The sequence below is a fragment of the Protopterus annectens genome, chromosome 10.part0 (assembly GCF_019279795.1).
Source record: "Protopterus annectens isolate FY-2018-M chromosome 10.part0, PAN1.0, whole genome shotgun sequence".
In the NCBI taxonomy this organism is placed as follows: Eukaryota; Metazoa; Chordata; order Ceratodontiformes; family Protopteridae; genus Protopterus; species Protopterus annectens.
In genome coordinates, this window is record NC_056744.1 from 1,695,195,963 (window position 1) to 1,695,211,500 (window position 15,538).

At 42.7% G+C, this 15,538-nt stretch overlaps 1 protein-coding gene across 2 annotated transcripts in view; it reads right to left on the minus strand.

Annotated features, from left to right (window-relative positions):
* Positions 1–15,538, minus strand: part of LOC122813916 — a 230,048-nt gene that overhangs the window by 148,053 nt on the left and 66,457 nt on the right. For both annotated transcript variants that reach the window (XM_044086461.1, XM_044086460.1), the window contains one exon: positions 4,759–5,085. In XM_044086461.1, coding sequence (XP_043942396.1) covers positions 4,759–5,085 — 327 coding nt within the window. The remainder of the gene's footprint in view (positions 1–4,758; positions 5,086–15,538) is intronic.

Sequence of the window (15,538 nt, forward strand, 5' to 3'; positions counted from 1 at the left end):
ATAATAGAAAATATATAATTGTACAGCATTACTAAGTATTCGAAAGTAATCCAAGCAAGACAGGCGGTCTGTTTCCAGTCGAAAATCCTTTATTAAGTACACAGACAGAAGCTAAACAAAAGAGTTCAATGCACACCTATATAAATGTATACAACCGACAGTATATCAGATCTAAATATAATAGAAAGTTTAAATTAAAACCACCCCAGTGGTCCAGAGTAAACTTTACAACAAAAGAAAAAAAAACTCCTTAAAATATAAATCAGATCCAAGGACCCTCAAATCAAGGATGACATTAGAAAACTGACTACAAAGTAAACAAATAATAGGACTATTAAGGCAGTCCATGAACTTGAGGACAACAACAAATCTTTCTTTAGTTATACGTTATGAAAGAAAGAAATAATACCTAACACTGTTCAGAACATATTCAAGATGGCACCACTAACTCTGACTCAGTCAACATTGCAAAGATACTAGCTAACAAACTGAGCCCCAACTTCACTCTGGAAATGATGACTCAAACCTCCTTAGCCCTGAATCCCTCAGCCCCACCCCCATCACCAAGGTTCACATACTAAAGGTACTTTGAACGACTAAAATACTTCCTGCATGGTACTTGATAATATACATTGCTGTTTAATAAGCAGTACCATGCAAGTACTTGTGGAGCAACTCAAACTATAACGATAGATAGGGGTCTTTTTATAATGCATTGAGAATACTATTTAGAGAGATGGATAGCAAACTGATGAGGCACCTGCTACCTGCAGTGTATGGGTTCTGTCCTTCAGCCAAACAGCATGAAGGTAACCAATGGTGTTCTGTGCTGGGACTTCTTTTGTCTAGTATCTACTTTTCTGGGTTCCAGACTATCAACCAAGACCTCTGGCTAACCAGGTTTGCAGATGACTGGGAACTGTGAATCATTGGCAAGTGACCGTTTGATACACAAAGCCATGTGAAAAGAATGCTGTTGTGCTAGTAATGGGCATAAATGAAATCCTAACAAGTGTAACATTATTCTGTTTGGTAAATATTCCCTCCTTGCAGTATATGGCATCAATACCCCACTTTAAAATGAGAAAGTAGAGAATGTAGATAGAGATCTTGGTACTTCTTGTTAACAATCCCTTCTCAGAGAATGTAGATAGAGATAGTGGTACTTCTGTTAACAACCCCTTCTCAGAGAATGTAGATAGATATCTTGGTACTTCTGTTAACAACCCCTTCTCAGAGAATGTAGACAGAGATCTTGGTACTTCTGTTAACAACCCCTGCTCAGAGAATGTAGATAGAGATCTTGGTACTTCTGTTAACAATCCCTTCTCAGAGAATGTAGATAGAGATCTTGGTACTTCTGTTAACAATCCCTTCTCAGAGAATGTAGAGAGAGATCTTGGTACTTCTGTTAACAATCCCTTCTAAGAGAATGTAGAGAGAGATCTTGGTACTTCTGTTAACAATCCCTTCTCAGAGAATGTAGACATAGATCTTGGTACTTCTGTTAACAACCCCTTCTCAGAGAATGTAGACAGAGATCTTGGTACTTCTGTTAACAACCCCTGCTCAGAGAATGTAGATAGAGATCTTGGTACTTCTGTTAACAATCCCTTCTCAGAGAATGTAGACATAGATCTTGGTACTTCTGTTAACAACCCCTTCTCAGAGAATGTAGACAGAGATCTTGGTACTTCTGTTAACAACCCCTGCTCAGAGAATGTAGATAGAGATCTTGGTACTTCTGTTAACAATCCCTTCTCAGAGAATGTAGATAGAGATCTTGGTACTTCTGTTAACAATCCCTTCTCAGAGAATGTAGATAGAGATAGTGGTACTTCTGTTAACAATCCCTTCTGAGAGAATGTAGATATAGATCTTGGTACTTCTGTTAAGAACCCCTTCTCAGAGAATGTAGACAGAGATCTTGGTACTTCTGTTAACAATCCCTTCTCAGAGAATGTAGATCGAGATCTTGGTACTTCTGTTAACAATCCCTTCTCAGAGAATGTAAATAGAGATCTTGGTACTTCTGTTAAGAACCCCTTCTCAGAGAATGTAGACAGAGATCTTGGTACTTCTGTTAACAATCCCTTCTCAGAGAATGTAGATCGAGATCTTGGTACTTCTGTTAACAACCCCTTCTCAGAGAATGTAGATAGAGATCTTGGTACTTCTGTTAACAACCCCTTCTCAGAGAATGTAGATAGAGATCTTGGTACTTCTGTTAAGAACCCCTTCTCAGAGAATGTAGACAGAGATCTTGGTACTTCTGTTAACAACCCCTTATCAGAGAATGTAGACAGAGATCTTGGTACTTCTATTAACAACCCCTTCTCAGAGAATGTAGATAGAGATCTTGGTACTTCTGTTAACAACCCCTTCTCAGAGAATGTAGATAGAGATCTTGGTACTTCTGTTAACAACCCCTTCTCAGAGAATGTTGATAGAGATCTTGGCACTTCTGTTAACAATCCCTTCTCAGAGAATGTAGACAGAGATCTTGGTACTTCTGTTAACAATCCCTTCTCAGAGAATGTAGATAGAGATCTTGGTACTTCTGTTAACAACCCCTTCTCAGAGAATGTAGATAGAGATCTTGGTACTTCTGTTAACAACCCCTTCTCAGAGAATGTAGATAGAGATCTTGGTACTTCTGTTAACAACCCCTTCTCAGAGAATGTTGATAGAGATCTTGGCACTTCTGTTAACAATCCCTTCTCAGAGAATGTAGACAGAGATCTTGGTACTTCTGTTAACAATCCCTTCTCAGAGAATGTAGATAGAGATCTTGGTACTTCTGTTAACAACCCCTTCTCAGAGAATGTAGATAGAGATCTTGGTACTTCTGTTAACAACCCCTTCTCAGAGAATGTAGATAGAGATCTTGGTACTTCTGTTAACAACCCCTTCTCAGAGAATGTTGATAGAGATCTTGGCACTTCTGTTAACAATCCCTTCTCAGAGAATGTAGACAGAGATCTTGGTACTTCTGTTAACAATCCCTTCTCAGAGAATGTAGATAGAGATCTTGGTACTTCTGTTAACAATCCCTTCTCCTTTCATCATCATGCAACAGAAATCAGGAAGCCATTCTACTTAGCACAGCTGATCAACAAGAGGATACCTTCCAGATACAAACAGGTCACTTTCCCATTATATACAGCAGTGATTATGCCAATTATTGAATACAACTGCGGTGGTGGTGCTGCAGTAGCGCTGTCGACTCACAGCAAGATGTTGTCTGTCCGATTCTCAGCTAAAGCGTCTTCTGTGTGGAGACATGCATGAATGGGCATACCTTCGTTGAAGGTTGTGTGTCAGGGCCGGCAACTCAGCACGTAAAAATCTTCTGCCAATCATTAGCAGACCGGAGTTCTGCTGTGGCGACCCCTAACCGGGAAAAGCCGAAAGAAACAACAACAATGTCCTCTCTGGAATGTACCCTACTAGCCTTGTCTAACACAACCCCAGAGGCTACTAACTAAGGATGTCACCTGTTTAAAAACCCTAAGCTACCAGAAAAGACTGGAAGCACTGTCCCTTTATTCAGTATCTTATAGACGTCTGAGGAGAGACTTGTGCCTTGCCTTTTAAGCCATTAGGAACTTGGTGGTCCTTGATCTTTTGAATCTCAACGGAATAGTCCACAAGGGATCTAAATCTCCACCAAGTAAATAAAACAATGTAGAGAGAGAGTTTCATTACACAACACCTTTCCCATCTCTGGAACTGACTTCCACTGGAAATTAAGCAGTATAATATATAATCTGCCTTAAACCAAGAACCAGAAGTTTGCCCAGGTATTCACAACTTCAACCCTGGTCTGACTGGCCTGGCACTCCTCGACAAAGTAGGTTCAGTATGAGGGTGGGTACTGGTAGGTGTATATGGTCACAAGAGCCAATTGCCTTGTATTTCCTATTACCTGAGGACCCTTTGTAGCAAACCCTTGATAAATAGGGTCCTGCAATAAGCAAAGAAATTGTATTTGGCTAAAACTGCTATGCTACACTATTTTCAGCCACCAGTCAGAAATTGTGTATATAAAAATCACAGCTTAATTTAAGCATCATAGTTTTTAATGGGGAAGACGGCTTTATAGGTTCATAGGTTGGTACTAGGCTATCGGCCCTAAGGCCTATGCAAGCCTAGACATAACAATTCCCTGGAAATTTCTTCCCACAATATTTACTTCTCTGGGTCCCAGTCTAGCAGGGTGACTGACATGATCCCCGGGGTGAATTTCCTATCTCCCATCTAATCATCAAGGTTCCTTTTGAAGAGGGCCAATGAGGCGCTCTGCCTGACATTAGTCATCAAGTCAAAAGTCATCAAATGTACAATTAATTTGAACAATGAGATCAATGAAACATGCAAGTAAGGACGCTGTCACCTTAATCAGACATCCAGAGATCTCAAAGTTACTACAGGTTGAGGCATTTAATGTTTTTTGTTCGGAATGAGTTTGTTTTGACATTTTATTTTCTAGCACCTCAGTTCCATGTATGTTTATTTCAACCTGTTGGGAGTTGACAAGGTTTGCCTTGATGTAAAGCCATTGATCAGTTTTGGGCAATGAACAGAACAAATTAAGGAAAAAACAAATAAAAGTAATTAAAAATAAGCACATTAGTGTATATGACTTAAACTGCTGGTACTTTATTAACTGAAATGCTTCTTATGTCAGCTGCAAACTCAAAGTTTCACGTTCCAAAATGAAAGGCATGCAATAACAAAAAGCAAAAGTGGACTTACTGATAGAACTCCATTAGCTTTGTGTTTTCCATGTTCTGAGGTGTCACCTGACCCTGATTCCTCAGTGGTTGCCAGATAGTCTATGTCATCATCTCTCTCTTCCAGAATGTCTACTTCTTTTTTGATTTCCAAGTTAGTATCAGGCACTGCTGAGTGGATTTCTGTAACACCAGTCTTAATGCATTCAAGATTTTCTTCCATCTCTTTCAGAATGTCTGATGCTTTGCTGTTAAGTTGTTGAATGAGTTTTTGTTCCTTGTCATGGAGAAACTGGTGCAGTTTTACAAACTCTTCTGCAATGTATTTTTCCAAATTAACAGCATGTTCCTGGGAAACAAGTAATACAGATAAGAACAAGTTAACTTGCTACACATTATCACATCACAATACCAATTATATCCATATATTTACCTTGCATGACAGAATAAATAAACTTAACCTCCCCAGACACAGAGACAGAGGAGCTGACTGCAAAACTGGTGACACGGTTAAGGGGAGGGTTTACCCTAATGGTTAAGGTCTTTACCTCACAGATACAAGCTAAAGGATTTGATTCAGACCTCTAGCTATTGGCTAGGCTTATAAACATCTGCAGACTGGTAGCTTAGTATTTACCTATGAACCCAGGAACTATGAATCTAACTTAGCCCATCAATGGGGCTGGAAGAGAGAAATGTGAAGCCACCATGATACTCTCTGGAGGAGTGAGAGTGGAGACTCAAGTACACAGATGACCCTTAGTCTGTATCGATAATTAGTGTAATGTAAGAGCTGTGTTTTCAGAGGGAGGTGAAGCTGGATCTGAAAAAAAGGATACGGTAATCCCCACACTGTCTGTCTCTATGCCAGACTGACAGACTCCTGGTAGTCTCTGATAATTAAACTGGTTTTCAGGAATTATGGTGAGCAAAGAGGCCAAATTCCTATAAGGAAGAAGTTTTCTGCTGCAAGGGAATATGTGGGCCCAATCTCCTAGGCAGACCTGTATCTGTTCATTATACAAAAGTTGGGAGGAACCATGGCGGCTAGGCCATATCCAAGGTCACAACAGTAGAGGAAAATGACACCAATTAGGTTATGCCATCATACACAATGGGCCACATTACAAAAGACTTGTGTAGGTCTGTTTACAGAGGTAGACCTTACTCTGAATTTAGTTACTTAGACCGAGAGCAGATCTTTCAGAATCTGGTCACCAGTGTAGGGCTGTTTATAGATAGGTCTTACACCAAAGTAAGTCACTCACTCTGGGAGCAAGTCTTTTGGAATCTGATCCACAGTGTAAGCCTGTTTACAAATAGGCCTTACACCGGCGTAAGTTACTTGTACTGAGAACCAGTCTTTTGGAATCAGGACAGACTTGTACCAGGCTAATTCACTTGGAGAGCAAGTCTGTAGGAATCAGGCCCAATAGATTAAGTAGTGCTGCCAAATACAAAGCTTAATTCTACAATGTGAAAATCAGTGAATGCAAACACTGCAGCAGTTGTGCAGTGATTTAGTCTCAGCATCCAATAAGAAAGTAGAGTTGTGTAAAATCTAACCACAACAGTAGATAAACGTCTCTTCACTGTTGCAGTATGCTTTACATAAGGGATCTCCTGCCAAGAAAAGCCCAGCATCTGGGCAGTATTACCGTAGTCTTTAGCTCTTATACACATCATACGTCACATGTATGCTCCCCACAGAAGGAGTAGGGCATAAAGGTGACGTATGAACACACACTCAGAACTGAAAATGCCCCAGAAGGAGAATGGCCACAGGGACAATGAAAACATGCACATCCAGGGGAAGATAAGCCCCTTGGCTAGAAAGGCTAGACAAGGATAAGGCTGAAGGGGGTAGCAGGGAGGGAATGAATACTGCAACAGTGAAGAGAGGGCCATTTACAGTTATGGTAAGATTTTACACAATTGTTCTATGTCCTTCCATCTCACTACTGAAATATTCTTTACTACAGACGTGCAAGAGGAAGGTACAGAAGAGCCCTTTACAAGTCCATGCATGATAGCCATGGCAAAGCCTGCCTGGCCCTTGAAATAACATCAAACTGGTAATTTATAATACTTAGTGAAAGTCTGAAGAGAGGACCAAGTAGCAACCTCAAGGATTGAACTGTCATCCAGGCTCTTAAAAAAACACCAGAGGAGGCAAATGTCCCAGTAGACTGCAACTTTACTGATGAGGAAATATATTTTCAGTGAAAAGAATAAGAAAAAAATTACCATAGAAATCCAGGAGGAGATTATTTTGCTTAGACTCAGTGTCCTGAGATGAAATGAAAAAAAATCTGCTCATTGCTTAATAACTTTAGTTTTATCCAAAAATTATCTGAGCTGTCTATGGAAATCCAAGATGTGAAGAACCTTCTCAATGGTTGAATGCAAAGAAGAAAAAAAGAAAGGAAGATGAATAGACTGATTAGGGGACAACTTACTGACTGCCTTGGTCATAAAAGAAGGATTCGTACTAAAACTCCTGTATCTGTGGAAAACTAAGAAAGGAGGAACAGACATGAGAATCTAAAGCTCAGACACTCTCTTGGCTGAGCTGAGAGCTGAAAGAACAATTTCCAAGTACAGTGTGGTAAGGAAGCTGAAGAAGAAGAAATAGACTCAAAAGGAGCCTAATTCAAATTTAAGTACAAAATTGTGTCCCAGGAAGGAGGAATAGGATTTCTGGGAGGCCTGATATGAAGCCCACCTTTAAGGAATTGCTTCACCTCAAACCTAGAGGTCAGAGCAGGAATCAAAGGCAAAAGTTGCTGACAGGTGAGCTTTGACTGAAGAATATGCCAACCCAGCATGGAGCAGATCACACAAGAGAGAGAACCAGAGCAGCCTCCATAGATAGGGGATCCTGATGGCGAGAATGGCACCAGACAGAAAATCTTGTCAATTTGGACATGCATGATTTCCTGGCCTCCTGCAGAACCCAAAGGATGTACTCGGAAAACGTGCCTAAAAGGGATCAAAAGCCTATCACCCACAGTATCATTTGAAGAGTGGACAAGTGAGGATGGATGGGTGACCCCATGTCTTGTGGGAGAAGATCCACTCAGTGAGGTAACTTGTCGCGATTCCCCATGGCCCAGTGAGAAAGAAGAGGGAACCAGTGCTGCCTGGGCCAAAAGGGAGTCACCAGGAAGATTTTGGGATCTTGTGCAAGACTCATGGTACCAGAGGAAGGGGAGGGAAGGAATGCAGAACACATCCTTCCAAAGAAAAGACAGGGTGTCCACTTTCCAAGTCAGAAGACTTCTGGGACTCTGGAACAAAAAAAAGGAAGTTATCTGATCAGAGGGAAGGCAAAAATATCTTTGAGGAATATCCCATGAAAGGACAATTCCTAGGGACACATCTCTGTGAAACATCCATTTGTGAGCTTGTGTGCTGGACCTGCTCAAGGAGTCTGCCACTAGATGTGCTCCGAGAGAATGTAAACCATCTGAAGAGTCACTTGATACTGGATAGCTAGATCCCAGACCTGAAAAGCTAGTCTGCAAAGAAGATAGGTCATTCTGCCCCCTTGCTTGCTGAAATGCCACATCACTGTGGTGTCTGTAAAATTTTGTGAGGGGCCAAGGATGAAAGAGGGAATGAAAAGCCTGAAAAGCCAGAAGGAGAGCCCTCATCTCCATTATATTGCTGTAGTCTAACCTCTGATTAGGAGGCCAGAGACCCTGAAACTTGAGGATGCCACAGACTGATCCCACCCCCTGACTGTGGCATCTGTAAAGAGCTCCTGAGTTGGAAAAGGAACTTGAAAAGAAGCCCCAGGTTGGGTGCAAGTCGATGAATCCACCACTGAAGCTTGAGATCGGGAGGGAAAGATGCCAGGAAATTCATGGGGTGGCAATGCTGAAGTCACAGTTACCAGAGGTAACACAAAAGCTTCCTCATATGCAGCCTACTGAGGGGGAGCATGGGAATGGTGGAAGGTATAATTCCTGAGAACTCTGAGAAATTCCCTGGCCATCACAGCCACCAGAGGAAGAAGGTATTGGAACTAGACATTTAGAGTCAGAGCTTTAGGAGCATGGGGACTAAATGAAGTCGCAGCCAAGGAAAATATCATCCCGAGAAGGTGTCAGGACTGATTTCTGGAAGTTTATGGTGAATCTCACACTGCTAAAGTGAGGCAGTAAACCTGAGATCCTGAAGCAGAGTACTGGGGGTAGGAGATTCTATAAGCAAATCATCTAGACAGAGAAAGATTTGAATTCCTCAAGCCCTCAGAAAGAAATGACAGGAACAGGGCATTTGGAGAATACCCTTAGGGCATTAGAAAGTACAAAGGGCAAAGCAGAGAACTGAAAATGCAAGGAAGAGAGAGAGAAAAGCACAGCTGTGTACACTTACCATAAATTTAGATGTTCGAGTGCATTCACTGTTGCAGTCCTAACTAATGGGTTATCTGGCTCCCAGTAGCCCCTCGATCAGCCAGAATACCAAAGGTAAGTAAAAATGACATCGGCTGTCATCAGTTGTAAAGGACGTCCAATACAAAAGGAAGCAGCCAACGTCACTTCCTCAGTCTTTCTTGCCATAACAGTTAGAAGCTCCAAGAAAACAAGGCTTAAACCAAAAGCAATTTGGACAAATAATATCAAATTTAGCCTGTACCTCAGGAAAAGAGAAAAGGAGAGGAGCAAAAAAGGGGGAAGGAGGGAGGGAAACCAGGACTGCAACAGTGACTACACTCAAACATCTACATTTATGGTAAGTGTACATAACTGTATTATGTACATCATGTTTCACTGTTGCAGTCCTAACTGTCTGCTCAACTGGTCTGCCAAAACACTGGGCCTTCCTGGAAGAAACTGAGCTAGGAGATGCAGGCCCAGGGATGCTGCCATGGACCAGAGATTCATGCTCTGCCTGCACAGGGGTTAAGAATGCGTCCCTCCCTGCTTGTTGATGTACCACATGACTGTGGTGTTGTTTGTTCCGACGAGCAGGGTTCCTGGAGAAAGAAGATGCTTGAAAGTTAGTAAGGCCTGCTGAACTGCTATTAACTCCTTTGATTTATGTGCAGTTGCATCTGCTGGGCATTCCAAAGTCCCAGTATGCATCTACCTTCCAGGTGAGTTTCACAGGTGTAGTCCGAAGTATCTGTGGTAAGAACTTGAGTGGCAGGAGGTGGTCGAAAAGACATGCCTTTGTTTTGTAGACAGGCTGTTGCCCACCATAGAAACTCTGTCTGCAGAGATGGAAGCAGAGGAGCCATCATATCCAGGTTCTGTGTGTTGACACCAAATGTTCTTGAGGTACCATTGCAATTTCTTCATACGCAGTCTTGCATATGGAATCATGAGAACGCAAGAGGCCACGTATCCCAGAGCTTGCAGTTATTTCCTTGCAGGGAGCTGGGACAGGCTTGCCAAGTCCTTGCAGTAAACTGAAAGAGCTGTCTGCTTCTCCTGGGTGAGATGCATCATCTGGGCAGCTGTGTTCAGACTTGCTTTCAGGAATGTTATCTCCTTGGATGGCACCATTTTTGATTTTTCCTCGTTTAGTGTGTAACCCAGGGAAGAGAGGAGTCTTTACAAATTCTAAATCCTTTAACAGCTGTTCCTGAGAATTTGCTTGAATTAAGACAGTCATCCAAGTATGGAAAATTCTGAATTTTCTTCTGCCTGCAAAAAGCAATGACTGGAGCCAGGCACTTTGGCTTATCTACTGCTCCCAGAGTTTTCACAAAGGGCAGCGCAGAGAATTGATAAAGTTGCATGCCCATCCTGAAACAAAGGTATTGCCAGCAACTTACCCTGATAGGGATATGCAGAGAAGCCTCTGTGAGATCCAAGGTTACCAGCCAGGAATCCTTTTCCAACATTGGTAGCAACTGATGCAGGGTGAGCATTTTGAACTTTGGAATTACCAAGAAAGAGTTCAGAATGGATAGATCTAGGATAGGATACCAGATGCCTTCTTTTTTTGGAATTAGGAAAAGTCTGGAATAGAAACCCTGGGCTACCTGCTGCGCAGGAACTGAATCTATTGCTCCCAGACGCCCTTTGGTTTGGAGGAGCATCCGGGAATCCTTTGGGAACTGGAAAGATGTGGAAAGAAAACTTGTGCCCTAGGGATACAGTTCTGAGTACCCATTTGTCATCCATGATAGTGGCCCAGACATTGCAAAAAGGGCCATCCTTCCCCCTAAAGGACTCTCCAGGCAGGCAAGAACAGGCAGAAGTTGGATAAAGTCATTGAGAGGAAGACTGTTATGGCAAGAAAGACTGAGTAAGTGACATCGGCTGCCTCTTTTTGTATCAGACGTCCTGACAACCGATGACAGCCAATGTCATTTTTACTTACCATTGGTATTCTGGCTGATCAAGGGTTACTGGCAGTCAGATAACCCATTACTTAGGACTGCAACAGTGAAGCAAAAATTTCCTAAAGAGGATGGACAAGGATGTGAAGGTTTACATCCTTGAGATCAAAAGAAGACCTGGGATAAAAGTAGGGTTGCCACCCCTCTGTTTTGTTTTCCAGACTATCTGGAAATCAAACTGATTCAATGGTAGTCCGGAAAAAGTACAGTTTTGTACCTACCATAAATGTAGATGTTCGAGTGCTAATACAGCTGCAGTCATAACAGATGGGTTTTCCTGCAGTCAGGCGGGTCCTCGGTCAGCCGAATTCCAAAGTCTAGGTCCGGCGTCAGATGTCATCGCTTCTTCCCTGACGTCAGTGCGACAGGGGTATAAAAGAACCAGCCGACGCCATTTTCTTCAGTTTTTCTTGCCCCAGATGTCAGGTGCCCCCAGAAGGAAGGCAATACATAAATTTATGTAATAATGCAATGCAATATAATCAAAAAACAATAGTTGCAAGCAAATACACTATAAAAGAATACCCCAATCAGGTTGTATGAGGAGGTGTTAGCCATTAGGCCTGTCCCAAGAGGGGAAGGAGGGAGGAAAACCTGGACTGCAGCTGTATTAGCACTCGAACATCTACATTTATGGTAGGTACAAAACTGTACTATGTTCATCGTGCATACAGCTGCAGTCATAACAGATGGGTAGAATCCCAAAGCTAAAAAAGGGGTGGTAGGCACTAGGTGGAACTAGGAGGAGCCAGGATGCCCTGCAAGACTGCAGTGGCAAAGCCTGCTCGAGATTTGGAGTATAATGGTAGGTGATAGTGCTTGGAGAAAGTATGTACAGAACTCCAAGTGGCAGCTTCCAAAATATCTTTGGTAGGAACCCCCCTGAGGAAAGCTGCAGAGGTAGCTATGGCCCTTGTGGAGTGAGATCTGATGCCTGCAGGTACAGTTTTACCATGAAAAGAGTAACAAAAGTGTATGCAGTGGGCTATCCATTTTGAGATTGTCTGTTTGGAAATGGGCTTCCCTTGAGCTCCTGTAGCATAGGACACAAAGAGTTGCTCTGATTTTCAGAAAGGCTTTGTTCTGTCCAAATAAAATGTAGCTGTCTGTGAATGTCCAAGGAATGTAGTAGTCTCTCCCCTTTGTTTTGAGGATTAGGGTAAAAGGTAGGTAAGTGGATAGCCTGATTCAAGGCTACCCTGGATGCTACCTTTGGCATAAAGGAAGGATTGGTTCGTAAGGAAACTCTGTCCTGATGGAAAATGATGAAAGGCTGCACAGCCATGAGGGCTTGTAGTTCCGAAACCCTGCGAGCTGAGGTGATATCCAGCAGGAAGGCTGTTTTCCAGGACAAATATTGCAGTTCTGTTGAAGCAGCTGGCTCAAAAAAAGGTAAGGTCAGTTTTTCTAGAATGAAATTGAGGTCCCAAGCAGGTACTGGTTGTTTCCTTGGGGGTTTTATATTCTTAGCTCCTCTGAGGAACTGTCTTAAGAGGGGGTGAGAAAATAAAGGAGGATCAGTGTTGTATTCTGCAGAAATGGCTGAGGCATGGATTTTGATGGAGGAGAATGAAAGTCCACCGCTTAGCATCTCAGCTAGGTACTGTAATATTTGAGGTAAATTCAGTATTCCAGGATTCTGACCCTTTTTCTCATTCCAGGCACAAAACCGTTTCCATTTTGCGGAGTAGGCTTTTCTAGTAGAAGGTCTTCTGGCCTCCAAAATGACATCCTGCACCTCCTTGGAGAGTAGGGTCTGTTGTGATTTTAAGGAATCTTCCATGCGGCAGTGTTTTCAGCTGACTGTGAAGAGTTTTGAAGTTGTGCTGAGTCAGTAGAAGAGGCATTAGAGGCAGGATCCATGGTGGGGAATGCGTCAGGCTCCTCAGGAGTGGGTACAAGTGTTGTCTTGGCCAATCTGGAGCAATGAGAATCATCTTTGGTCTGTCTGCTCTGGTTTTTAATAGATCTTTGGGCAGCAGAGGAAGAGGCGGAAAGGCATAAACTGTCATTGTTGTCCAACTGAAAGAGAGTGCGTCCACTTTCCAGGCCTGTGGATGAAAGGTCCTTGAGCAGAATTTTGCCAATTGGTGATTTCTGTGGGAGGCAAAGAGATCTATGTCTGGCCTTCCCCATGCTTGAATTATCTTTGTAAAAACTTGAGGATGCAACTTCCATTCGTGTGGATCTGTCATATTTCTGCTTAGGTTGTCTGCCAGTGTGTTTTCCTTGCCTGGCAGGTACTGTGCTTGAAGTTTGATTTGTAATTCCAGAGCCATGTTCCAAAGAGACATGGCTAGCCTGCATAGGGGGTATGAATGGGTTCCTCCATTTGTTTATGTACCACATTACTGTGGTGTTGTCTGTCCTTATCAATAGCTGGCCTGGATGCAGTAGGTCTTTGAAAGCTATAATAGCATTTATTACTGCTAGCATTTCCTTTTGATTGATGTGTAGGTGCCTTTCTTTTTGGGACCATTTGCCCTGAATGCATCGATCTGTCATGTGCGCCCCCCAGGCGTAGTCCGAGGCGTCTGTTGTGATGACCTGATTTGCTTGAGGCTTGCAGAATGGGAGACCTGTGTTTCTTTGGCATGCTTGAGCCCACCACAGGAATTCCTTTTGAAGACATGGAATCAGTGGTATTATTGTTTCCAAACTGTGGCTGTGTTGAGACCATAGGTTTTTTAGGTACCACTGAAGTTTCCTCATATGCAGCTTTGCACATGGGATTAGTAGGATGCAAGATGCCATGAATCCCAGAGCCTGCAGGATTTTCCTTGCAGTCAGCCTGGTGAAAGTTGCCAGTTTTCTGAAGTATTGAGTTAGTTGCCCTTGTTTCTCTGGCGTGAGGTAGGCCATCTGGGTGTTTGTATCCAAGCTGGCACCCAGGAAAATTATTGTTTGAGAGGGTATTAGTCTTGATTTCTTTTTGTTGACTGTGTATCCCAGAAAATTCAACAATATTATTACAAACGCCAGATGTTTCAGAAGTATGTGCTTGCTGTCCGCTTGGATCAGGCAGTCATCCAAATATGGGTATATTTGTATCCCTTGAAGTCTGCAGTAGGCAATTACTGATGCCAGGCATTTCGTGAACACTCTGGGCGCAGTAGATAAGCCAAAGGGCAATGCAGAGAATTGATAATGTGTTGAACCTGCAAGAAATCTGAGGTATCTTCTGCAATCTTGTCTGATTGGGACATGCAGGTATGCCTCCTTGAGGTCCAATGTTACCAGCCAAGACTCCTTGCCCAGCATGGGAAGAAGCTGCTGTAATGTGAGCATCTTGAATTTTGGCACGAGTAAAAATGTGTTTAGGATGGATAGGTCCAAAATAGGTCTCCAATCTTTGCCCTTACTTGGTACCAGGAATAGTCTGGAATAAAAACCTTGACCCTGTTCTTGTGCAGGTACCTCTTGAATAGCTTTCATGTCCATGAGATCTGAAATTTGTTTTTGTGCCTCTGCCCTTTGATTGTGTGGCAGGTTTGGCATGCCCCTAATTTTTGGAAGGGTGTGAAAGTGGAATCTGTAGCCTCTGTCTATAATGTCCAGGATCCATTTGTCTTTTGTGACAATATGCCAATTTTTCGAAAATAATGCCAGTTTTCTACCTAAAGGTGCTGCCATTTGAGCCTTGCTTGGCATGCAAAGGGGAAAGTCATTGGTTCTGTTTTCTGAATGGCTGTGAACTATCCTCAACACCTCTGTGTAGGTGCTTGCCATTGTCTGCCTCTAAACAATCCTTGAGATTGCCCTCTACCCCTCGGGCACCTGTATCTACCTCTTTGGGGTCTGTCCGTGGCTGGAAAGGACCAATTGTTTGAAGGCCAATTTCTACTGAAACGTGGAGGGTGTACCTGTAGGAAATCTTTCACTGTTTGCATTGATTTTGCCTTTTCCTCCATTTTCTTTAATACCTCCTCAGCTTTAATACCAAACAATACATCTTTTTGCAGAGGTGCATCTAGCAATTTAGCTTTGACATGATCTGGTAAGGTTTGCTCTTTGAGCCAAGCATGTCTACGTATGACTGATCCTGTAACAGCAGCTCTACATGAGGCCTCTAAAGCATCAAAACCACATTGCAAGGTATGTTTACCCACTTGTTCTGCACTATGTAACAAATCCTGCAACTCCTTCAAGTCTGGTTGTTCAGGTTGTGACATTTTGCTTTTCAACTGTGATAACAGAAACTTTGGTACTTTAACATATGGAACTGACAGTTTAATGCCCTCATGGTTAAGGTGGCCGAGGTGTATACCTTTTTCCCACCTTTCTAAAGCTCTGGAATCTCTCTCTGAAGGTAATGGATTTTTAGCAGTGGAGGCCTTAATTCCCTTGGGACCCTGTGAAATAGTTTCTGGGTCAGCCGCATGGCTTTTGTATAGGAATTGGTGTGAATCAGGAACACGGTAATACCTGTCAGGCTTGACTG